Source organism: Anabrus simplex, chromosome 2, assembly GCF_040414725.1.
Source record: "Anabrus simplex isolate iqAnaSimp1 chromosome 2, ASM4041472v1, whole genome shotgun sequence".
Lineage (NCBI taxonomy): Eukaryota > Metazoa > Arthropoda > Insecta > Orthoptera > Tettigoniidae > Anabrus > Anabrus simplex.
In genome coordinates, this window is record NC_090266.1 from 79333089 (window position 1) to 79359567 (window position 26479).

The 26479-nt window shown below is 37.7% G+C and overlaps 1 protein-coding gene across 7 annotated transcripts in view; it reads left to right on the plus strand.

Annotated features, from left to right (window-relative positions):
- The window catches only part of Snap25 (Synaptosomal-associated protein 25kDa), a 475798-nt gene that overhangs the window by 378809 nt on the left and 70510 nt on the right, over positions 1 to 26479 (plus strand). For 5 of the 7 annotated variants that reach the window (XM_067140191.2, XM_067140196.2, XM_067140192.2 and 2 more), the window contains one exon: positions 459 to 507. The exons of 1 other annotated variant lie outside the window; for it this stretch is intronic. In XM_067140191.2, coding sequence (XP_066996292.1) covers positions 459 to 507 — 49 coding nt within the window. Of the gene's footprint in view, positions 1 to 458; positions 508 to 1409; positions 1459 to 26479 lie in introns of all 7 variants that reach the window. One more of the 7 variants, XM_067140193.2, reaches the window with a different exon arrangement.

Consider the following 26479-nt stretch of genomic DNA (forward strand, 5'->3'; position numbering starts at 1 on the left):
CTTCTTACTAAATATTTCTAAAATATAATGATTTAAGTATCTTATGGTAATTGGTAACTGTCCCCTGTAAAAGAGCTGCCTTAAGTTGCCTGAATTCATCTTTGAAGATAAGTTGGCAAATGTTTTAACTTACTATGGAATGTGTGTGTATGAGCTCCACCATAAAAGAATGGAACGGTGCACCTGGACTTCTGTGTGCCCACAAGTCCTACCCTACAACACCTCCCATCAATTTGAGCAGAGGGTTTAGCTCTGTAGCAATCATGTTGAAATCTCCATTTCAATTTCCTGCTTTCAGCAGTGTCTGCTTCTTTGTTTTCTGTTTATCCTTAGTTTTGTACCATTTGTTTTGTTTGTAGGATATTGTTTAATTTTTCCCTTCATCTGACTGTGTGTGTTAGTTTATTTTCCAAACTTTTGTTGTTACTGTTTTCTGTTATTTTTCTCTGCCACTGTAGAGTCAAGAAGCCGGCGGACAGACTCTCAAGTTATTGAGTCATCAAGGGGGTAAGGCATTGCAGTGATTGGTCATATCAGTAGTCGTACCAATAGAGGTGTGAGTGCTAGCCTTGGGACCCACTAACCCATCTTAACTTCTTCTAGGAGTGCACCGTGCAGATAACCAGGCACATGGGTGGTTTCATTAACCTCATTGGTCTTACAATCTCTGCTTTCTGTTTGGACCGGACTGTGATGTGTATTCCCACAGCAGTGCTGCAGCCAGCCGCGGCGCCCATAGACCGCCGGTAGCGGGTAGCGGTTAGTGGTAGTGGTAGCGGTAGAGAGTACAGTAGTGGTTGTGGCCAGCGGTGCAGAGATAACCTCATGGAACTTTGTGGATGTTCCTTGGCGTGCATGGATCCTTTCTAACTGTGCCCTTCAGTCATTGTTCTTTTGTTACTAATCTTTTGGTTGTGTTTATAGTTTTGTAGATTTCATTTATTTTCATAACAACATTTTCTTCCTTATTTTGGTTTTGTTTACTTTTTAACCTTTCCCTTTTTCTTTCTTTTTTTTTGCATGTTTGTATAGTTCATAATTTTATTTTTTAGCTAGGGATGCCACCTAATAAATTTTCTGTTCATGACAAAAAATCTATATCACTAATTCCGGCAAATGGAGCTGTTCGTGCTGTATAAACCATGTGAAGTAATAGGTTCTTTCAAATTTTTCAAATAAAAATAAACATTTCTTTCGACATTTTGATGACTTAATCAAAAGTAGGACTTTATTCAGTTTGTATGTTGACATTCATACAGTTTGTTCATTTTGCCTTTTGAAAACTCGGCTTTTGATATGGATTTTTGACATGTGTGCCATCCCTAGTTGTGTTGTTGGGTAGGATTTTGTTGGTTGGGTCAGGTTGAGCTGTCCCCACTCTTGTTGATGCCCTGTTACTGTTTTTGTAGAGCCACGAAGTCGGAATGAAAACGCTAGTGATGTTGGATGAACAAGGGGGTAAGAATTCATGTCACGTTGCTTCTACTGTGTCGTGCAGCCAGTGCATTCTCTCTCTCTCTCTTTCTGTGTCCAAACTTGAGTTACCTTGCAATGATTAAGATAAAGATTATCACATGCCCATTAGCATAAATATTCATTACTTTTCTGTGAGGGCCCAGTGTTTGGTGTTTACTGTCCTATTTAAGGTTTTTAGGTATGGAATTAAAATGCAGTAGCTTGTGGTAGCAATTATACTTTTATTGGTCTAAATATGCAGCACATATCAAATGAGGGTTATTCAATAAGTAAGGTAACAAAAACTTGTATTGCATAAATTTACTCACGTGTATGTACAAATGTAATACATACTGTAGTTCGGAATTAATATAGGTTATCCTTATACATAACCCCCATATTTGTCTAACCAAGGCATCTTTCTCAGAATAGAAAAACTGACAGTCGACAGCCTGATGTCAGAACATGACTGCTCAATGAACTGCATTGTTGGTTTCACCTGATACTTCACTAATTATGCAAAAAGGTGGACATAAGTTGGTGTACTGCGCACAGCAACTCGGGTAGTTTTCTTGTAGCTTTTTATGCATTGTATGCTTTTTAAATACAGAAATCAGAACACCCTACATATCTCAGTGTTTGACCACTTTTCTGCCAGTTATGGCATCTTACAGCTAGTATGAGGTGCAGTCTAATGGTTGTCAGGGGAAGCAGTGGTTTGGTAGGAAATTATAAAGATAGAAGGAACAATACACATACGAGATGGCTCGTTGCATTACTTACTGAACAACCTGTGTACCGGTATATTCAGCATTAAAAAAGAACATTAAAAAAAATAACATTAGTATCTGTGAATATACTGTTGTTGCTATATTGAAGTTTTGCACTCTGTATTAGTTGGGTTTCTATCATGAAAATTTATATCCTTGATTTCACCAGGTATTACAGATACTGCAGACCTGCCAACTCGGTTCAGTTGGAGTTCTCCATAAACATTGTCAAGTACCATGAGATGGCTTGGTTTTAATCCTCACAACAACTTTTCAGATGTCATACTGAGTGTGATTTTCCTCTTAAACTCGCTTCAGAAAAATGCTGAAATCAAATTGTAGAAACTATTTTACATGCAATCCTGCTCATACTCGGAAAGAGACCATGAAGTGTGCAGTATCATAGAACAGTCATGCACTTGAAATTCATTGAACTGATGATCATGTAGTCTCTAGCAGGAAAATGCTGAAAAATGTTGCCGAAATTCATGAATAACTCTAGAACACTTGTAAGGTGCTTCCTGACTTATTCCAAATATGAATTTTTCTTCTGAGTAGGTGTACCCTACAGAAACTTGTGTTCAAAGGCACCAGAACTAACCTACGCTAAAGCAATTGGAAGGGACCGCAGATAGTGGTGAATGAAAGCAGTGGAAAATGTGGTAAAAAGAGATAAGAAGGCATAAAGTGGTAAATGAAGTTGTCACATAAGCTGAGGTAACTTTAAAATGGATCATGAAGTATATATCTAAATATCATAAGCCTAGATAGGCCTAATAGCAATAATGATACTAATAATAGTAATGAGTGTGCCCAGGAATTCTAGAAAAATCACTTTGCTACGCAAACAATTCTGCTTAGAAATGAACTCTTTTGGCATAAAGCATTAGTATGTTGAATCCTCAGTCCAAGGTTGGTTGGAACTTCAGAATATCCACAATCAGCTGTCATAAGTAGCCTAGTTGTCACTGAAGAGGCGTACAAGGCAAGTGAGTGATGTAGCTTCGTGTTGCTTTCCTCGCCAGGGCAGAAGGTGCTGATGTATATCTGTTTGCCAAACCTACTGAAATGCATACACCAGCCGACCCGACGAACAACACTTCCATGCATCACAGGGACAGGCTGCATAAGGAATGGCCTTATTAGCATCGCTCATACCTCAATCACATTTATATTACAAAAGCCAAGGAAGAGACTGTGACAGAAAATTGAAAGTAACAAACTTGATATAGCCTTTACCAGGGGGCACAGTGCACTCAGCACACACTACCTCACCACAGCTGTACATGGCAGAGAGAGAATATAGAAATATACAAAATGCCAAAATATTTTGGATTAAATACTACTTACAATAAAGGACAACAAAGTTTGAAAAAAAACTGAAAATTACAGACCAATCAGTTTGACATGCATTGCATGTAAGCTTTGGAAAAGCATTCTTTTTTATTATATAGGACATGTTTCCGAAATTAATAACTGGTTTGATACAAGACAGTTCGGGTTTGGGAAAGGTTATTCCACTGAAGCTCAACTTGTAGGATCCCAGCAAGATATAGCAGACATCCTGGATTCAGGAGGTCAAATGAACTTTGTCGCGATTGACCTGTCTAAGGCTTTTGATAGGGTGGATCATGCGAGACTATTGGAAAAAATGAGTGCAATTGGACTAGAGAAAAGAGTGACTGAATGGGTTGCTATATTTCTAGAAAATAGATCTCAGAGAATTAGAGTAGGCGAAGCTTTATCTGACCCTGTGATAATTAAGAGGGGAATTCCTCAAGGCAGTATTATTGGATCTTTGTTTTCTTATATATATATATAAATGATATGAGTAAAGAAATGGAATCGGAGATAAGGTTTTGCGGATGATGTTACTGTGTATAGAGTAATAAACAAGTTACAAGATAGTGAGCAACGGCAAAATGACCTCGATAATGTTGTGAGACGGATAGCAGGCAATGGTATGTTGATAAACGGGGTTAAGTCAGGTTGTGAGTTTCACAAATAGGAAAAGTCCTCTCAATCAATCAATCAATCAATCAATCAATCAATCAATCAATCAATCACTACTGATCTGCATTTAGGGCAGTCGCCCAGGTGGCAGATTCCCTATCTGTTGTTTTCCTAGCCTTTTCTTAAATGATCGGTTTTAATTACTGCATTGATGGGGTGAAAGTTCTTATGAGGATCACTGTAAGTACCTAGGTGCTATTATAAGGAAAGATCATCATTGGGGTAATCACATAAATGGGATTGTAAATAAAAGGTACAGAACTCTGCACATCGTTATGAGGGTGTTTGGGGTTTGTAGTAAGCATGTAAAGGATGGGGCATACAAGTGTCTGGTAAGATCCCAGCTAGAGTATGGTTCCAGTGTATGATTGATACCCTCACCAGGATTACTTAATTTAAGAACTGGAAAAAATCCAAAGAAAAGCAGCTTGATTTGTTTTGGGCGATTTCCGACAAAAGAGTAGCGTTACAAAAATGTTGCAAAGTTTGGGCTGGGAAGACTTGGGAGAAAGAAGAAGAGTTGCTCGACTAAGTGGTATGTTATAGAAGTTGATTCCTATAGGAAACCTGAAATATTTGTCGCGAATGAGTAAATAACGGACCATTTATAAGTGGTATGTTCCGAGCCGTCAGTGGAGAGATGGCGTGGAATGACATTAGTAGACGCATACATTTGAGTGGTGTCTTTAAAAGTAGGAAAGATCATAATATGAAGATAAAGTTGGAATTCAAGAGGACAAATTGGGGCAAATATTTGTTAATAGGAAGGGCAGTTAGTGATTGGAATAACTTACCAAGGGAGATGTTCAACAAATTTGCAATTTCATTGAAATCATTCAAGAAAAGGCTAGGAAAACAACAGGTAGGGAATCTGCCATCTGGGCAACTGTCCTAAATGCAGATCAGGATTGATTGATTGATTGATTGATTGATTGATTGATTGATTGATTGATTGATTGATTGATTGATTGATTGATTGATTGATTGACATTGTTCCAGTCATAACGTTTATGCAAGGAGCTTATTGAAAAGATTTAGTACATTTTAATACAGTATTCTGAAAGTCTTTTGATAATATGAAATATTGAAATGCATTGTATTCTAAGTTACACCCAGGTATATTTATACATGCGAAAATAAATAAATAAATAAATAAATAAATAAATAAATAAATAAATAAATAAATAAATAAATAAATAAATAAATAAATAAATAAATAAATAAATAACTGAAAAGCCCACTGCCACACTAGGGCAGAAAATGGGTTATTTTACAATTGAAAAGGTCTAAGGAGCTTTTGGTGAAATTGAATTATGATTTCCTTCTGGGATCTTAATTTTTGAAATAAATTACTTTTTTTAAATTCAGATTGTCTGATCACACAGTATAGGCTCCTGGTACATACATAAGAGTTTTAGATTGTGTATGAATCAATTTTGATATTTTGAACTGCAAAATATCTGTAATCAGTATGTAGATATCAAAATATATTGATTGCATTTCATTGATTGGCTGATGTCTTGTGATATATTGTGGTTTTCATTGCAAAATTTGTGCAAACTTGCATAAAGAATTTGCAAAAATAAATCTTGAATTACATCAGAATTTGTAAAATAATGGTTTAATGAATAAAATTCATGACATGTTGTGGCTGTAAAACATTCGCAAATCTTGCAATAGACATTCAAAAATTAATTATAATGTATCTACCTTACAATTTATAAGAATTTGTGAAAAACCCATTCGGAGAAAGAAGGGTCCATAGTGATCAGATAACAATTATCAGCGTTTTTTTATTCTTCTGAATTTGAAGATAAAATCTATGGAAATTCTGAACCTTGGATTTAAAGTGGGTACAGTTGTTCTAGCTGCTCAGTCAAGATATCAGTTAGTGTATCTCAGAGATGTCAACATTGTATCAGCCCTGTCTCTTCCAGGAAACCAGACCTGTTTTTCACAGGACAACTTGTAATGTCTCAAACCATGATTGTTTGCTTAATGAGTCATCAATTTTATTACTTTTGTTTTCTTTATGTTGCTACTTTTTGAGTTCACATTATGTTGTGTGAATGTGCTTCTGTCTGTTACATTTTATGTAGCAACAGCCATGCTGTAAAGTTTAGTTTTCCAGCACGTGTGGTTCCCAACCTTCAGGCATCAGGAGTATGGCCCGACTTCCGTTTAGAAGGGTTTCTCACCGAGCTCGATAGCTGCAGTCGCTTAAGTGCGGCCAGTATCCAGTATTCGGGAAATAGTGGGTTCGAGCCCCACTGTCGGCAGCCCTGAAGATGGTTTTCCGTGGTTTCCCATTTTCACACCAGGCAAATGCTGGGGATGTACCTTAATTAAGGCCATGGCCGCTTCCTTCCCAGTCCTAGCCCTTTCCTGTCCCATCGTCGCCGTCGGAGCGACGTAAAGCCAATAGGAAAAAAAAAAAAAAAGGTTTCTCCAATGAAGATGATAATTGTACTCTATTGGAGTTACTTGATTATATACACCTGATAGTAAGTTTAATGATCCAGAGTTTCCTTCAGTTATACAAGGTGTACAACTTTGCTTCCGCCGTTTGCCAATGGATGGCGACAACGGTATGTAGCGGTTGAACGAAACAGATCGCAGACGTCAGGCAGTTAGTTTGGACCTTGGTCAACATAAGCCCATTCAAACTTAGTTGATGTGTGTCTGCATCATAAAGTTGTTCTTGATTGAGCATAGCAGTGTACAAGCCAAATCCTCGGCATTTGCGTGAGGTGTTACTGTTTTGTTTCAATATGAAGAAAACAGCGGCTGAGTCTCATCGAATGCTCTCACGTACGTATGGTGAGGATGCTATTAGTGGAAGAACGTGTCGTGTGAGTGGTTTCAACGCTTCAAGAACGGTGATTTTAACGTCGAAGACCGGCATAGTGGTGGAAGAGAGAAAGTTTTTCGAAGATGCAGAATTGGAGACATTGCTGAGTGAAGACTCACATCAAACTCAAGAAGAACTGGGACGATCAGTGGGAGTGACACAGCAAGCCATTTCAAAATGCCTCAAGACCATGGGCATGATTCAGAAAGAAGGAACTTGGTTCCCATATGAGTTGAAACCAAGAGGCGTTGAACGGGGAAGAAAAATGGGTTCATTACGATAACACTAAATGCAAGCAATCATGGGGATATCCTGCTTCAACGTCGACGGCAAAACCGAATATTCACGGCTCCAAGATCATGCTCTGCATTTGGTGGGACCAGCTCGGAGTCTTGTACTATGAGGTGTTAAAACCCTGTGAAACAATCAAAGGTGCTCGTTATCGAACGCAATTAATGCGTTTGAGCAGAGCGTTGAAAGACAAACGGCTGCAATACAGCGAGAGGCACGATAAAGTGATTTTGCAACACGACGACACGGGATTCGAACACTGCCCAAAAGATGGGAGAAAGTCGTGGCCAGCGATGGACACTACTTTGAATGATACATGTATAAGTAATCTGTTTCATTAAAGCCTCCAATGTTGGGGACAAAACGGCGGAAGCAAAGTTGTACACCTTGTATTTCTATGAAATAAATACAGTTTCTAAGTCTGATGACTTCGAAGTTCAGTCCATTAAAAATGCGGTTAAGATGTCGGTGTATCTATTGAATGTCAAAGACATGTCTACATGTCTACTACATGTCTCGACCAAGGACCAGTTCCAACATCAAACCTACAGTATTTGGGCTAAGCAGTAATAGTAATCCATGAAAATTTGTTCTCGAGATTTCTGACATTTTCCGTTCTTTCCAGTAATATGATAGAAATATCCCACTTCTGCTGTTCATATGATAACTCATTCCTCTACTATAGTTGATTTCTCCAGCTTTACGCGTTGATGACTGGGGTCTCGGGCCGTTAGAACAGATAGACGAGTCTCATTGTAGCAGATCGCTCATTCATTCAGTGCTGGACAAAGAGGTGTGAGCATCCACACCATCCAGAACTACCTTCTCTATATGGACTGCAAAAGCAAGCGTCCCACGAGCCCCAGAACCTATCACAAGGCACGATGACTAACACGGGCAAAAGAATACTGCCATTGGACAATCAAAGTATGGAAAAAAAAGTTACCTGGACAGATAAATCAAAGTACCAGTTCGTACACGCCAATGACCGGGTATGAGTGTGTTGTTGCCAGAATGAGCCAATGTATCAGTCTTGCCAGCAGGGCACAGTTGATTTTAAAATTTTATTTGCTATTTGCTTTACGTCGCACCAATGCAGATAGGTGTTTGGGTAATGGTGTGATATAAAACGGCTAGGAGCAGGAAGGAAGGGGCCATGGTCTTAATTAAGGTACAACTCTGGCATTTGCCTGGTGCGAAAATGGGAAACCACGGAAAACCATATTCAGGGCTCCCGACAGTGGGGGTTCGAACAGGCTACTTCCCGAATGCAAGCTGATAGCTATGTGACCCAAAACCCACAGCCACTTGCTCAGTGGGTACAGTTGAGACCAGTGATGGTGGTATCCTTGTATAGGGACTACAGTTGGGATGAAATGGGACCCCTGGTACATCAGACAATGTTTCTCACTGGCGAACGTTACAGTCGCCTGCTGGCAGACCATGTTCACCCCTTTGTTTGCCTCATCACCCTGCAGGCGGCCTGTGCAACAAAATAATGCCCCAGTCCATCACTCTCAAATTATGGCTGACTGGTTCAACGAGCACTCGACAGATGTGAAAATGTTCCCTGGCCCCCAAGGAGCCCTGATCTCAATCTCATTGAGCACATCTGGTTTGCTCTTGAGAGGGATGTGCATGTCCTGGACCCTCATCTTACCAATCTTCATGGGTTTTGGAAGGTTGTGCTCGATCATGGATCACTATGGCTCCCCAACATTTCCATTGTCTGTGGAGTCCATGCCATACTGCATTACCACAGTCATAAAGGCAAAAGGTAATAATGGCATGCTTTTCGAGGTATCTTATTTATGAAAAGCCTAGACTATATTTATTGTCCATACATCCCTGCACCTACTCCAATAAATGTTTGCTGACATTGAAAGAAAATAACTGGCTGAATTAAATGTACAGTCTAAAATTGCCCCTAATATGAATGTGTGAATTCAGATGGGGAAATTGGTTTTAGATTGTGAAGAGTTGAAAAAAGGCACAAGGGATTGGTAATTGAGTGCTGAAAAGAGAGAAGAAATATCTGACCATTTAATATTGTAGCACTTCTGTTTTGTCAGAAGATGTTTAAAATGTACTACTGTGGCAGCTTTAGACTTCTGAAGACAATCAGCTCTAAGAGGAAGCATTTTTCAGAAGTTTTTTAAATACAAAAGACAGTGAACTTAGTTTTTCAAACTGATAGACATACAATGTAAAAACTGTATTATTTGTGTGACGGTCATCCTATTTGCAAGTTTATAAGCCTGCACATTCAGTGTAGTGAAGATGAAAAGTGTTAGCACATAGCAGAAAAAACACTGATGAACAAAAAGAGGTAGTTTGCTTGTGTTTACATGGTGAAAGCTCTCAGGGAAGAAGAAATCCAAGTCTCCTGCTAATCTTTCTTCCAACACTGAATGGTATTGAAGTAGATCACTGCAGATTGAAGTGGTCACATCTGTGAAAGTCCCCTGTTAGTAAAAAATAAAAAATCCAGTATAGCATTCAAAATCTTTCATCAGAATTTTATACTAAATAAGAATTTTGTAATACACACCCCCTCCCCACCATGGACCAGAGCCCTGAATGGCCTTGTCCTACCAAGTAACCACTGCTCATCCCGAATTCTTGCAGATTACGAGGTGATGGACAATCAGTGCGATGTATCATCTCGGCCATTTTCTTGGCTTTCTAGACTGAGGTCAATATATTGCAGTCAGATAGCTCCCCAATTGTAATTATGTAAGCTGAGTGTAACTCGAACCAGCCCTCAGGTACAGATAAAAATCCCTAACCTACCCAGGAATCAAACCCAGGACCTCTGGGTGAGAGGCGGACATGCTATCCCAAGACTGCAGTGCCGACTGTTTTGTAGCAAAGATCAGTTAAAAATCCTAAACTGTTCCTGCAGGCTTTTTAAGGTTAATGTACCTGCTCTAGTTGTTGATTTCAAAAGCACATTTGAATAGCTTTTAAGTCAGCTGTCTCTGTTATGAAATATGATCAAATATGGCTAATCATAGTATATAAATAATTAAGATGAATTAAAGTAGCATGAAAAAAATTACTGAACATTTCCATTAAATTCAATTGCATTATTTGTATTCACGTGCTAGTGGAATAAAAGAAATTACTTGTTAGATTGGATGGAAAGTGGAGGAATGTTGCTGAAGTTGGCTACCTGGACTCTTGGACTTGTAACTATTATCTTACTCTGTGAACCTGAACAGCACAAGAAACATTTCAAGTAGTTGTTAATTGATCACGAATGTATCAAAAGCTAATATATGAGAGGTCAAATCCTACATGTTGTGTAAAGAGTTGAACTTCAAGTAAAATTAATGTCATTAGGCTGCCCAGTTACATGGTATCAGTAAGTTTCTTCATTGTTTGAATGATTATTCCAGCATCTCTTTTGCTGTTACAGCACGTGCCAGAGCCTTTCTTAGCAGCGGGAGAAACAATGTGTCATTCTCAATGCAATTTTAATTCGGAGTAAATAAATATCGCACGAAATACGTTCATTTCCTTACATAAAACCACTTTATTGCTGCTTCGTCTATTCCTTAACAACACACAATTATACACAACACTACACTATTAAGTGAAACACACTGAAATAATTTACCCATACTATTGATTTCTTTCAGTACTGATATCAACAAGTTCTCATACTGGTTATTCACTTCACCATCACACAGTTGATTCTGACAAATACACAGATACCAACTCACTCCAATCCACACTCTACATTATCTTACTGCACTGTCTCTCCTGACTTGACTGACTGACCTGACCGACCGACTGACTGACTTCACCACGGAGTCTAACTCTGACGGACTCTCTTCTCGGCCTGTCAGTTCGATGTACACTAGTGTCCAGAAGCTAAGCATAAGTTATGAGTAAGTAGAGCAACAGGAAATCGCATGACATATACACGATATTCGATACAATATACACTTACCAACCTTACGTGTTCGCTCTGTATGGGAAAGGAGTGTTCCCTGCTTTGACTAGGGGTGTAACCGCTAGGTAAACACAGCCAGTACCTGTGCCCCTTATTCCCTCAGTCATGTTTGCCCTGTTATAGTGTGCAGAGTGTAGCCTCGTGGTGAACGTAACAGCATAATGGCACAACAACGCCATTTGGACCCCGTTTTTCAGGGTAGAATACACGACCGCCTGGAAGCAGGCCAGACACAGACCGAATTTGCCAAATCCTTGAATGTGCCACAAAGTGTCATTTCCAGGCTTTGGAGACGATTTCGAGACATAGGAGATGCTAGTCATAAGCCAGTACCAGATCGACCAAGGGTAACCACCCCACAGCAGGACTGAAATCTGACCTTAACCATCCGACGAAATCTGAGTGCACCTGCAAGACAATTGTTAGCGGAGCTTGCAGCCATCTTAGAGATTGCTGTTTCCCGGCAAACTGTGTATTGGAGGCTCAGAACAGCAGGGCTGTTTGCCCGACGTCCAGTGGTGTGTGTCATGCTCACTCCAGCACAGAGATGGGCCCGTTTACTGTGGAGCCGTCAACATCGAAACTGGACTATGACTCTTCACAGATGAATCCCGCTTCAGTTTGCAGAACGATTCCCATCACACATTAATCTGGAGAGAACAGAGTAGCCAATACAACCACAAGAACATCGTGGAACGGAAACAATATGTTGGTGGTGGCGTCATGGGGTGGGGCGGCATTATGTTGAATGTCCGTACGGACCTGCACATCTTCATGGGTGGTCCAAGGAACACTGTTAACACTCGGAGATACAGGGATGAGGTACTAAGACCTCATTTCAACTCTTCAAAGGTGCAATTGTTTCAGACTTCCTCTTAATGGACGATAATGCCTGACCGCACCGCACTGCTCTGATAGATGAATTTCTAGCTGGGGAAGACATTCATCACATGGACTGGCCAGAATGTTCTGCGGATCTGAATCCTATAGAAAATGCCTGGGATGCATTGGGAAGGCAAATTGCATCCTGTTAGCCTCCACCAAGGACCCTCCAAGACCTTTGCATTTCAGAGGAATTGGATCAGCTGCCACAGGAGCTCTTGAACCATCTGATAGAGAGCCTGCCTCGTTGCTGCGAAGTATGTGTGGCCGTTAGGGGTAACCATACACTATTTACAGCATATTTTGTCGTGGAAGACATTGCATAGTTTTGTTAGTTGTTGTCAGAGATGTACCTTAGCTATCAGAACCTTTCTGACACTGTTTTTTTTTTGGACAAGTTTTGTGTTATATGGTGTTTGATTCAGCTTCCATTTGTTCATCAATCCGTCTGACATTCCTATCAGGTGGTATGGCCTCATTTAGTGATTATGCTTAACTTTTGGACACTAGTGTATATACTGTTCGACAAACAGTCCAGAAATATCGACTTCTGGAAATGTTCTTGCAACACACTAAATGGAACACATCCGAACATACTATGACAATCGATCGACCGGCCTCTTGATTGGAGTAGGCCAAACTCGAATATTCTATGATATACACAAACCACACTGAAAACTTCTACAAAATTTCCAATATTTCTACATGATTCTGAATAATAAATCATTACTGAAATTTTCCAGAAACCTCTATATGCATCAGAATGATAGTGGATTATACCCAATATATGAATATTAGAGTTTTCTACAGTTTTCAACTATACAGATTTTGAGGTTAGATGTATTCACAACACGTATTGGAGGTTATACAAATGTACAATACATATTTACAAGGTATAGTTGTACTTAGCATTTAATAAAAGATAATTTAAATATATTAACAATAATAATTGAAGGTTTTACAAGAGTTAGGTTATGAATAGGTTGGCGTACATATGATAAACGTGAACATTTGTAATGTAACCAAGCTCTAGCTAGCTGCAAACTGCTGTGGAGGCATGGAACAATAATTACACTCCTTACACAGAGTGATAAGAGGAAGACATTTTTTTATATTGGGAATAAATGCTTTGTAAAGTAATGAGGGGGTGGGGGGATTTTTTTTGTTTTAATTACATATTTAATGAAGGAATATAACATTTAAAAAATACAAAATTCTTGTGATATGGAACATACAGTTCAAAAATATATGAATGAAATACTTCTTCTTTCAGACAGTATATATTTTTAGATTAACATAATTTTTTAAAAAAGAATTCCATATTTAAAAAAAAAGTATTTGCAGAATTTAGAATGAAATATATTTTCCACCTAGAATGAATTCACCGAATCCACAATGGACATCCTGGAGAAAGAAATTGAAATGAGTATAACTGGAATCACATTTGACTCAACCAGACTAGGGTTATAGAAATTTGGAATTTGGAAACCTAACCTTGGTTGGTTTTGCAGTATATCACAATAGCCATCTCGAGGTTCTTAGGTGTGAAGGATCGTCGGTTTTCAGACAGCACGTTGCAAAACATTGAGATACTTCTCTCCACATCAGTGGATGTTATGGGTTCATACTTCAAGCGAGATCAGAATTTTTTCCTTACGATATTTCACTTACCTTGCACGTAATTTGATACCACTGTGTTTTTTTTCAAGTACTAGATTCAGTTTTCATTTCATACCATTTCTTCTGTTTTCAGATATGGTTCAAATATATGTATTTACTAGAGAAAAGGTATTTAGGAGGTGATGGATGAACTAATGATGCTTCAAATTGAGAATTGGCAGTAAAAATGCAGTTCAAAGAAGGTGAAGTTGCAAAAATAAAAAAGCTGTTAAGACTTAAAAAAGGACAAGTAAGCCAAAACGGTACCAAAAAAAGCAGAAAAGGACAAATAAAACCCACCATTTTCTGGCCTACAATGATCCAGAATAAATATATATAATGTTGGGCCTCATCTTTAGACACTTGGGGGGGGGGGACGACAACGGATTTTGCCCCGACTTCTGAGCCCTACTCATCAGTTAACAACACTTGCTTCCAATGTTTTATTGTTCAGTCACAATGTTCTGTTGTGTAATGCAGTTGAGCATTTCATGTTCAGCGCGCGCGCCATATCTGGAGACATTTGCATTGGAGTTTTCACTCCCAAAGGTATTTTATATCTTTTGCTAGGTATTTTAGTTTGGTTCCTACCAACATGGAGACATGCCAAAGTAGCGTTCCTTGACCTAGATAACAGGTACTGTATGATGATTTTTAATGTAATTTCCTCCACTGAGGAAACATCGCCATCAAGGGTGCCTCTCTCTATGGAGTTGAGCTATTTACTGCTATTCAATGCTTGCGTGGATTTGCTGACTGTATGCTGTACTCCATTATTGTAGCATGGAAGATGGTTTTGGTTTAAGAACTGGACATGGAGTGGAATATAATGAATGAGAATTGGTGGGGAAATAAAATAAAATCTGAACCATAATTGTTAAAACCCAGTTGCATCTTGATAGGGAGATATTATAATGTATATGGAGTGGTAAAGGATCAACCCATGTGTATGAATATGGTGGAGTTGTTAGTGCTTATAATTTAAAGGGGAAGTTCAGCTGAGACGTTAGGAAGTTGGGAAGGAAAATAAGAACATACACAGAGGATAAGTACGACCAGTCATTGTAGGTAAAGGAGTTAAAAGAAAAACCTGGATGGTTATCTTCGTACACTGTTAACTTCATATATGTACTCTCTCCTAGTTGTTATGGATCTGTTTTTTGTCAGACTGCAGTGAACTTATTGATACTTCCGAGTTTTATTTGAAGGAGTTCAATGTCTTTAACATCTAGGCAATAATGTAGATAGGCAAAACATTTTCAAAAAGTAAGTCTAATGGACAGTTTTATACAAGCATCTGCTTACCCTAGTTGAAAGGAATTTCTTTATTATTATTATTATTATTATTATTATTATTATTATTATTATTATTATTATTATTATTAACAAATGCATCACAATTGGGAAATATCCTCGTGGCAATTATCACTTACAGTAGTGTGATAATAAAGTAAAGCTAAAACATAATTACCCATTAACAACACCAAAAAATTACTACAACAACAAGAGTACAACAATCAATTCCATGGAAAGAAAATATTACAAGAAATACTACTAGTTTAACACCCTTAAACCCAGCATCATCATATAGTCCTTAACACTATTAATACTTTATTAACGGTAATACCATTTTACATAACAGTAGAGAAGAATAAACAAAACAAAACACACTAAAAAGAAAGTTCAATGGAGTATAAGTAGAAAAATATGTACAGATATATACACAGGTTATATTACAAGTAATCACAGGAAAGTAATAGTCAAATGTGGAGATTATGTAAGTGATTTCTCAATTTTGACAATGAGCAGTTAAATATATCAATATCCAGTTTGTTTAGAGATCTTGACATTCGTTCAATTGGCCCATTGAATGCGTAGTTAGTTCTATGCCAATTTGTAGACAATGTATTCTTGAACCTTGTGCGTCTGTCTGGTACATGTACGTTAATTTTTGCAAGGAGTTGTGGACAATTCACCAAGGAATGAAGCAATTTAAAAATGAAGAGTGTATCCAATAATTCACGGCATTGTGACAGGCTATGCATATTTAAGGACTGTAGTAAGGATGTATAATCAACATTATCATATGAGAATCCTGCTCTAAATGAATATAAACGAAGAAATTTATGTTGTACTGAATCTAATCTTTAGGTTTAGGTTGAGCTTACTACTAGGTTAACATTACAACACCTTCATATACAAATTCACATGTACCTTAAGTATTTCAAAATTTTACACTATGACTTACAGTAGATTGAGCGGTCGAGTTAGCATTGTAAATACAGCACATTCATACATACGTTCACACATACCTTAAATAATTCAGATGCCTTAATACTACAGTTTACAGTGCATTACAATAGGACACCATCACACAGAAATTTACACACAATTTACAGAATGCTACAGAATGTAGCTTGCATATAATGGTACAGACAATGTATGTTTATTTTATCACAGGTTAAATCAAAGGAAGCTGATAAGAAAAAGTCTTTGTATTACTTTATCACAAGGTAGACAAGAGAAATGATTAGGAATAGATATCTTTACATATAAATATTTATAAATATTCTTATTTCACATAGCTAATAGTGCCATTGCCTATGACTAAGGAATCCTGTTGTAACTGCCAGCATACTCATCCATTATGAAGTGAAGATCTCTGTTAACCTTTTTAATGTGTTGACGTGATATGGGCTTTTGGACTCATGCCTTGTCAAAACAACGTGAAACTTTACATTTTGCAGAGAACTTTGCTCTGTGTCTTCAGAAGAAAATCTCGACTGTTCACATGGAAGACTTCTACAATAATGACGGTTTGAATTTAGATGTTAGTAATAGAAGTGTAAGTGGTACGTTCATTCCTCACCAGATGGCTTACCGTACGCAGTACAGTGCTAGCATTCGAAGCGGAAGCTGGCGGCACCATCAGAATCTGTCTGGGAGGGAGGGTATAACTGGTGTACACACATATGAAAGTATGACTGACACAAGCCTGGAATGAAACATCTGCTGATGAGGAAAGTATGAATTTGGAAAACACCAAAATGAAAAAACGATAGTGAAAGGACAGGGAAGAGAACTACCTAGGTAAATCCTTAATGGCTGGCAACCACGTATTACTTAATTGATAGCCAGTGTCCCTTTTGAAATTGTTAGGATTTCTACGTATTTCCACAGCTTCCTGTGTAATCCTGGACCTGTAGTGTGTATTGTAGTGTGGGTAAGAGCTCGAACATCTTGGAACACGACATCATGACCCGACGATAGGGCTGATTTGTCTGGCTGGTTGAGACGGATATTTCTTTGGTGTTCCTTGATGCGAGTCCCAATGGACCGGCATATTTGGCCAATGTATACCTTGCCGCAAGTACAGGGAATTTTGTACACCCCAGGGTGTAATAATGGGACAATTTGTCCTTGCCTTTACTTAAACTGTGAGCAATATAGTAAAAAATTTGACGGTTGCATTGCGTTCAGTACTTACTGAAGGAGAGGTGAAGTAGGACTTCTTGTGAGAAATGTGGTATGAATTCACATGTGACTCAACATTATCATGGGATGCCTTTTGTGTGAATCAGTGCAATGCTCCCCTGTTCACTGCTGCATTAACAGTAGTCCTCTTGATGAAACAAATAGAAAGTTAACATTACCTTTCTTGCAGCAGGGATGGAAAATTTTTTTGCATGGTAAAGGAAGTGAAGAATGTCACCACTGAGCACTTTACACCCACCCACCCACCCACCCACCCACTCTCTTGCTCTCTCTCTCTCTCTCTCTCTCTCTCTCTCTCTTTCTTTCTTTGTTCAGTCACCAAAAAATGAATGAGCACACTCTTGATAACTGTTTTTAGCCAAGTCCCAATGACTGGTTTATACAAGAACCTGTACAGGCTGTCATGGTTTATAAGTATATATATTATGAAGTTACTCATTCCTTTGAGTTTTAGCTCTGGGCTCGAGAACTAAACAAAAAAGGAAAGTAAAAATGTGCTTTGAGACTAAGCCTCAGTCTCTACAAAATAAAAAGAAATGTGAATATGCCAGAAAGAAACTAAATGAGTCTGGGAGCTGCATGTTAGCTGTGCGAGCAGTCATTAGGTTGAACTGACATGGATGGATAACGCTAATTATAGGCATAAATCTTCAGAAATGTAGGTACAGCTTTGACATGACATGATATGCAGGCATGTCAAAATTAAAAAAAAAAAAAACCATATCAAGAGTTTCCATATCCCTGTTGGGTAGTTTTTAGTTCAGTATTCAGTAGTAAGTTTTAACATGTTCACTTTCCTTGCCCTCTGATAAATGTCCTAACAAGATTTTGTTGTATCTCGTTTAATATTGCAATTTCTTTAGGTATTTTAGTTTTTACACTTCCTGGGAATGTTCAGCTAGTCACAGAAGTGAACGACAGAAAGGGAGCAATAAACCATCCATGCAGTCCTTACCTTAGTAAGAGATATACCGTAACTTGCCTATTAATGCACGGGAGGTCAAAGATCTACCTTTTAGAGCTCTTGGAAGTTGCTTCAGATTCACCAGCTGGTATTTGGCAATAGGTTATTCATATATGTGAATTCTTAGATGGGATATAAAAATAATTTGCATGTAAGTTTTCAAAATTGACAGTGAATTTCATATAGACTTCTTATTTCAAATCTCTTCTGTGAACTATTGTTTCTTATTGGTCACCTGGGATCCCAGGCAGATGTCTCACAATTGAGAATAAATACATACACATATATATATATAAAGAATCTTTGGTTATTTCATAAAAGAGCTTTTTGTCTGGCATTCAGCAGCGATCTCTGGGCGTGATTGTTTTGCGTTACGTATGGTAAGTTTCATTGTGCTGTATATTTGGACCAAACTATTTCCTTTCTCTGTTTTTTATTTATATTGTTTAAGTTTAATGTACAATTTGAAGAAACTTTATTTCTTATGATTTTGTATAAGCCACCTCAGTGTTCTAAAAAATTGACTTTCATGAACCTCCATTTGTATGAAGCCAGTTGTTAAATGCAGGGGCAATGCTGAGTATTGCATGCAGTGTGCAGCTGGTTCCAGATGCATATGTTAATCACTCGGTCTTCATTGCCCTAAGTGTTGAGCTGTCCTCATTAGAATGTGTTCTGGCTTGACTGTGGCTGCCAGGTAGCCTTCTTGTAGTATGTAACTGTATTAAGTAGGCCTAAGTTATTGATCACTGCTTGACTTGTGAAAGATTCAGAATGTTTTCTTTCAAAACTACTTCTGTGTCAGTGTAATTTTTTTTTATTTTTTTATTTCACAGTCCACCATTTTTTTACCTCTCTGAAAGTGTTACAAAGGGTGGGTGCAGAGAGGATGTATATATATATATGTATATAAGAGTTTAACAATGGAGCTTGAATATATTTTTATGCTGTCTTTCAGATATAAACAAAGAATTGTGCAAAATATCCATAGTGCAATGTGAAAATTTGTGTTCTGGTTTGGTAGCAGATACAGTACTATTCTCTAGAGATGCAGCACTTCAATTTCTGATCAAGAATGTTTCATTGTAGTGTTAAAGGCAATTGTGTTGGCTTTCATAGCTAAATAGGAATGTTTTTGCTAATGGACATTTGAAAACAAAAATAAGTTGATATTTATCTTCCTAGCTTCTATAGAGGAGCAGTGTAGTCCCTGCACTGGTTTGTTAAGGTTGCCCTGAAACATATTACCTCATTCATTTGGCAGAAATTATTTGAGCATCTCCCCCCACACTCACACACACTCCATTGCGAATTTGCATGTCTGCTGTAAAATATCTGAAATTTAGTGAGAACTTCCTAAATGGTGTCTTAATAGACTATTCATATAAAACCAAACCCCATGGCACGACAGCCCTTGAAGGGCCTTGGCCTACCAAGCGACCTCTGCTCAGCCCGAAGGCCTGCAGATTACAAGGTATCGTGTAGACTATTCATGTATGTGAATTATTTCCATGAGACTTTGGAGAAAATTCACGATGATTAATCGGTGCACAACCCTGGTTATCTTAATCCCCTGGCTTTCAGCTGAGTATATGGTATTGGCTACTACTCCTACTACCTGGACAAGTGGTGATGAAGGGGATTTTAGCTCTTTTGTGGCTTTGTTGTAATTTTCTTGAAATCTGTGTTATAATAATGGAATTCTCCAGTTGGGAAGTAAATATTTTGTATTTAGATCTGTGTAATGACTTCACTGTCAAACTCAAGTTGTTTGTGTGGAGAAAAGTTACATTGGTTTTGTAGAAAACATCATTTATGGAATTAATGGTACGCTCTGTGACATTGTGCCATGGACTGTAAGGTTAATTCTGAAGATAAGATCACATCGATTTATTAAAACTCCTAGATATGCAAGCTGTCTTTTTTTGGTAGGCTGAGTGTGTAAAATGATCACAATTAAATCTTCTGTACAAGTAGTATCTGAAAATTGGCTATGCTAAAACATGAAGTATTATTTGTTTTAACATTTTCCTAAGGTTTCCCCATAAACGTAAGTGCATTAATTAGCCTTTTGATTACTATCAAGTAATATAAGTAACTTACAGTTATTTCCTTGTGTTGTAATACATTTATAGTATTATTTTAAAGTTCCATTATTATTTTATGGGATTGATGCACATTCTCATCATTCATTGCAGTTGACTGATATTTTTAATTTTAGCCAGCATTTTTCAATACAGCAGATGGCATGTACAGGAAGAGTGTGATTTTTTTAGATATATTTTTCAGCTCGGGTTGAAAATTGTTTTTGGGTGAAATTGCAAGGAAAATAAGAGAGGAAAATTGGCTTTCTTTTCCATGGATACCGATTCAAACAAAAAAGTAAAATTATCGTGCTCCACTGCCTCTCAGTTGAGAAGTGTTTGCTTTGAAACTTTGAACTTTTCTGCCTATTCATGTGGTTTTTGCAAAGAGGAATGAAGTCATCTTCAGTGGCACTTCCTATTGCATAGAACTTGAAGTATGTATCTGTCACTTTTTTTATTTTTTTTTTATAACTTAGGATTTATTTGTGATCATTTGTCCTGATTAATTAATTTATACTGCCTGTTAATTTGTGAAGTATTATGTTTAATATCAGAATGGAATCGAAATTAATATAATTACATTATAACGTTACGCGTTCAGAATGTTATGGTTGAGGTGCAGTGTTGGGTTTGTTGATTGGCTTAGAAAGTTACAGAGAAAACTACTTATCTGGTGCTGTCAGTAAAACTTTTTCAATTTTTTTTATCTGCTCAGTTACAGTTACAGCAGCCTTATACTGTACCATCGCAGCTACTTACAAGTATTCTACTAGAGGTTGACAGGAAGTAATCACTTGAACTATGCAGCATTCATTAGTTATCACAATCTCGTCCTAATGCGTCTTGCTTCTCTGCATGTGTGTTATTGTTCAGAGGTTTGGGAGGGGGGAATTAGCATTTGTAACTTTATTAAAAATGGATCCATTAAGTGTTGTATTGGTCAGAGATTTAGAAACAAAAGAAATTCACTATTTTTAACTTTATTAAAAAAGAATGGGGATTGGTTATTAAGTTAAGTGTTGTAGAGAATTTTGAGAACATTTTCCTGGAATGGCACCTCCTACTAGGCATAAAAACTACTAGATCAGTATTAGACAAGAAAATCAGTATAAGTTACTTTTTTTTTAACAGTGGAAAGGCTTGATGATATTGATATTCATTTAAAATAGTTGCCACATAAATCTGGCATGGTGCTGACCCAGAATGTCAGTTTCAGCTATAAATCAGCACAGCACATTGCAAAATTACTGAAACATATTTCATATTATATGATTGTTGAAGTGGTAGCTCCATCTGTAGATCAGCATAAGTAGTGTCTCATAGAATCCAGATTCCAAGACTGTGGCAGAGGGAGTCGTACAGCTTGTCAATTATTTGTACTTTGTACAATGATAGGATGCCTAAATCTGACTAATTATGCCATAATACTTAAATATTGAATGCATGTTTAACCATGAAGAGTTTTACGGAGTTAGTCCTTCTTGTATGCAGTACTATACAGGTGATTTCTAACAATTTGGACAGAGCGTTTAATGGCCATGATGGCTTAATCACAATATAGATTCTTGGGAATGTTCACACTTTTAATATGGTTCTTCTTGCTCTGATGAAAAGTCTTACAACCCCTATTCTGGTGATGTTGTATGGTTCATTGAAGTAGCTGATGGTTGGTTCATAGATAGCTTGCTTCTCTGCATTTACCCAGCTGGCTGACAAGAGTCGACCTCACATCTAATGTGGTGGGGTCCAGTATATATGCAAAGTCCTTTTCTCAGTCAATTGCGATTATAACTATTCTCCGGTTGCTTCCACCATCAGTAACACATGCCACCTCTTCAGGTACCTCGTAGCCTATCTGGGAGAATGCTGCTGCAATTCTAGATATCTCATTCTGTACTGTCTGGCATTCCTAAGCAAGTCCCCCTCCATGGATATGAACCAAGAACCTCAGTTAGGGTTTCAGGCTCATTGCATTGTCTGCAGTGGTCTCCATTCCTGCTATGTCCAGGAAGGACCCATACAAGAACCACATTGTATTGCATCTTCAACCCGTCTTTCCACTCTGAGCCGGAGAGTCCATTTAGAATGACGATCCACTGGTTAGCCGGTGTGTGTGCCTGATAAAGGATGGCTCCCTTACCGCGAGTTCTTAATGCACACCATTTGCTATACTCTTTTTTCCCTAGCATTTCTCTTAACTTCCTTGCACTAAGTTCTTTGAATTGAATGTTATCTGCATTTCTTAGATCAAGTCTCCAAACACAGTTTTCTCTCTTCTAGCAGAGTGTGCAATAATAATAATTTCGTGTGACTATTTCTAGCCGAGTGCAGCCCTTGTAAGACAGACCCTCCGAAGAGGGTGGGCGGCGTCTGCCATGTGTACTGTGGGTAACTGCGTGTTATTGTGGTGGAGTATAGTGTTAAGTGTGGAGTGTGCATTGCAAGGATGTTGGGGACAGCACAAACACCCAGCCCCCCGGGCCACTGGATTTAACCAATGAAGGTTAAAATCCCCGACCCGGCCGGGAATTGAACCTGGGACCCTCTGAACCGAAGGCCAGTACGCTGACCATTCAGCCAACGAGTCGGACGAGAGTGGCAATGATATGTACTCATTACCAGCCTTCTCTAGTAACTGACAAGATATTGAAGTGGTGCCTTCCACAGCCCAAGCCCCTTCATTTTCCATGCAGAGTATAGAGAGCTGTCTGGTGTGTCTGCAGGTAACTGAAGAAATTCTTTGTGTGTTCTGGGCTATTAGCTATTATAACGGTTGAGTTACCTCTTTGCAACTGAACTATTATTTGCTTTAGTTTGGATGGTAATTCTATATGGTCTAATGTTTTCTCAATACGGTGATTGCCTAACGTATCAAACACCTTAGTGATGTCTAGGAATACCTCACCTTTCCTTAATTTTTGCTGGAACGTTTATTTGTTGTTTTTCCTAAATAAATCCTGCTTTTCGAGCTTGGTAAAACTTCGTAGCTGGATGTTTAGGCCCCCGAAAAAGTGTGACAGATTGTGCTAGGAATTCAGCAAATGCTTCTACTTTCTGACCAAATACATCCATTTCAAGATTCTCCATGAATGTTTTCTATCATTTCTCCAATTTAGTGTTAAGAGTAGTAGTTCAGTTGATGTGGCTTTGAATCTTCACTGACAAATCATCATTAGCTTCACTATCATCGTTTAAGTGTGTAGCTGGAAGGGAGGGATTGTTAGTTCTCATGTGGAGGGCAACATTCTCCCTTTGCTGAGATTCGTAATTGTTTGGAATTGTTTACCACAAATAGGGCATGGAGTGTTTGGTTTTTCACTTTGAGGTGGTGTTATATCTTGGGATGTAATAGAATTACATACTGTTGCTTGAGAATTCTGAAGTGGCACACTATCGTTGATTCGAATATCACTTGCCATACTTACAACCTCCAAATAACCTCGAAAACAATATACATGTTTCGCCTTGTTGAAATGTTGCTTCACTGCATAATTCTTTTCATCAGTGCTATAAATATATATATATTGTTACAATTGGCTTTATGTCGCACCGACACAGATAGGTCTTATGACAGTGGTGGTGGGATTCGAACCCACTATCTCCTGAATGCAAAATCACATCTGCGCATTCCTGTAATTGTTACAACAACTTATACATTAGTATAGTTCTTTTTTTTTTTTTTCAGGATAAGAATGTTTCACTAGATCGAACTGCATTCTAAATTATCATGAAACTTCACCTCCATACTTACATAATGTTCTGTTTGTATGGTCATATGTCTTCACTACCCACCCTTATATAACTGACATTTCAGCAGCACGTGTTCTTCATCATAAAGTGAAATCAGAACTATATATTTCCAACCAAACTGTTGCAAATTCAATTGTGAAATTTGTGGGTATTTGATACTAACCATTTTATTTTGTATCACTATTGAAGAGCTGTGGCAGCACAAACAGTCAGCTATTTTAATTTTCATTGTCTTACATCCATCACCATTTATTCATTTATAATTATAATATTTAAACCATATTTCAGCTTTAGATTAATGTTGATTCAAAACTTCTCTTTTCCAACAAAACATACTAAAATTTCACCAGTGGAACATATTTGTAATTGAGTATCAGTGATGACTGACTTAGAAATTCCATCATTTGCCTTAATTCACTTAACAAAGTCCAATCAAGAGTACATTACATTCATCCAATTCAAACCTTCACTGCTGGGCTGAGTGGCTCAGACTGTTGCGGCGCTGGCCTTCTGACCCCAACTTGGCAGGTATTTTAAAGTTCTCGTATACGTCAGCCTCATGTCAGTAGATTTACTGGCATGTAAAAGAACTCATGCGGGACAAAATTCTGGCACCTCAAAGTCTCCGAAAACCATAAAAGTAGTTAGTGGGACATAAAGCAAATAACATTATTAACATTATTACAAGCCTTCACTAATACATTTTTCATAAAACCATGCAAAATAATTCTGTATAATTGTCACTATGTGCAATATATAGTAAATATGTGCAAATTTTGGATTGGAAAGCTAAAGGAAAGAAGGTATGTTATAGTCCTTCAGATTCCCATTTTTGAGTTCATTTCATTTCTATTTTAGTTTGATTTAATAAATTCTAATTAGAACAGCTTCTCTTTTAAAATTTTAATTTCAGTTTTAATTTGATTTAAGGATATTAAGTAGGATTTAAAAAGTTTTATATACCTAATTGAACTACGATTATGTGCAAGTTGTTTTAACATTTAATTATTTGTGTGTTTGATCAAAAGAATTATGCACTGAAAAAGCATTTAAACAAGGCAAAACATGTGCTTAGAAATAAACAATAAGTATCTAGTAGTATTGACTGGCTGAAACTATATTAACTTCAGGGTTAATTTATCAATGTGGTAAAACACGACATTCTTTTCCTGTTAGAATTTTAGAAGGGTGATTAAAAGAGAAATCATCTTGACACTCCACTTTTACTGTGTAATTCCTGCCTGTTTCAAATCGGTTTTAATTTCGCCTGTCCATTTCATTGAGCCATTTTTAGCTTTACTCGTATTTTCATAGAATTTGGCTATTTGTTTGGCAAGTCTGTCTGGATGCATTCTTTTAATATGACCATAAAAGCTTAGCCTGCGTTTTCTAATGCCACTGTGAATATTTGTGGAATGTTTGATTTCCTGTCTGCCTCTAAGTTGGTATTGTCCGTTGGTGAGTTTTGGGCCTAGAGTTTCTTGAATGATTGTGTGTTCCTTTTTCTCAATGTTTTTCAATGTCTGTTTTCCTGTTCAAAATTTGTGTCTCTGATCCATGAAGACATTTTAGTTTAATGACTGTATTGTAATGTCTCAGTTGTGTATGCTTCGAGATACATTTTTTGTTATAGATATTTTGGGTTAGTCAATGTGCAGTTTCCATCTTTTGGCATTAATTTTATTAGCTTTCATTTCGAGTCCATTTTCCTGAAATGTTTTACCAAGGTACTTAAAATTGTGATACTCATTTAATTTTGCCATATTTTGTTTCCATGAATTTTGGTGCATGTTTGTTGCAGGTCAAGTATTCTGTCTTATCAAAAGATATCTGAAGGGTGACTTTTTCCGCAATTTCTTTCAGGAGTTCAATCTGTTTTTGGGCTTTTGAAATCTCTGTAGTTAACATTGCTAGGTCTGCAAATGCTAATTTTCCTCTGCCTAATGAGATTGGTTGGTGAATTTTGAGGACCAATTTTAGTTTGCACCATTCTTGTATCACTTTTTCAAGGACGCAGTTGAAGAGTAAAGGTGAGAGTCCATCTCCTTGTCTTACTCCCGTTTTGATTTCAAAGGGATCCAAGGTTTCCCCCATGAATTTAACCTTGGACTTCGTCAGTCAGTGTCTGTTTTATGATTGCAAGTGTTTTCATGTCTAAACCTTGTTCTTTCAGTATTTGGAAGAGTAGGTGAGTCATAGGCTTTTTGGAAATCAACAAACGTGCAGACTAAATTTCTGCTACAAATTATCTGATGTCTTAGGGCTAGCTTTCGGTTTAAGATTTGCTCTGGACACAATTGG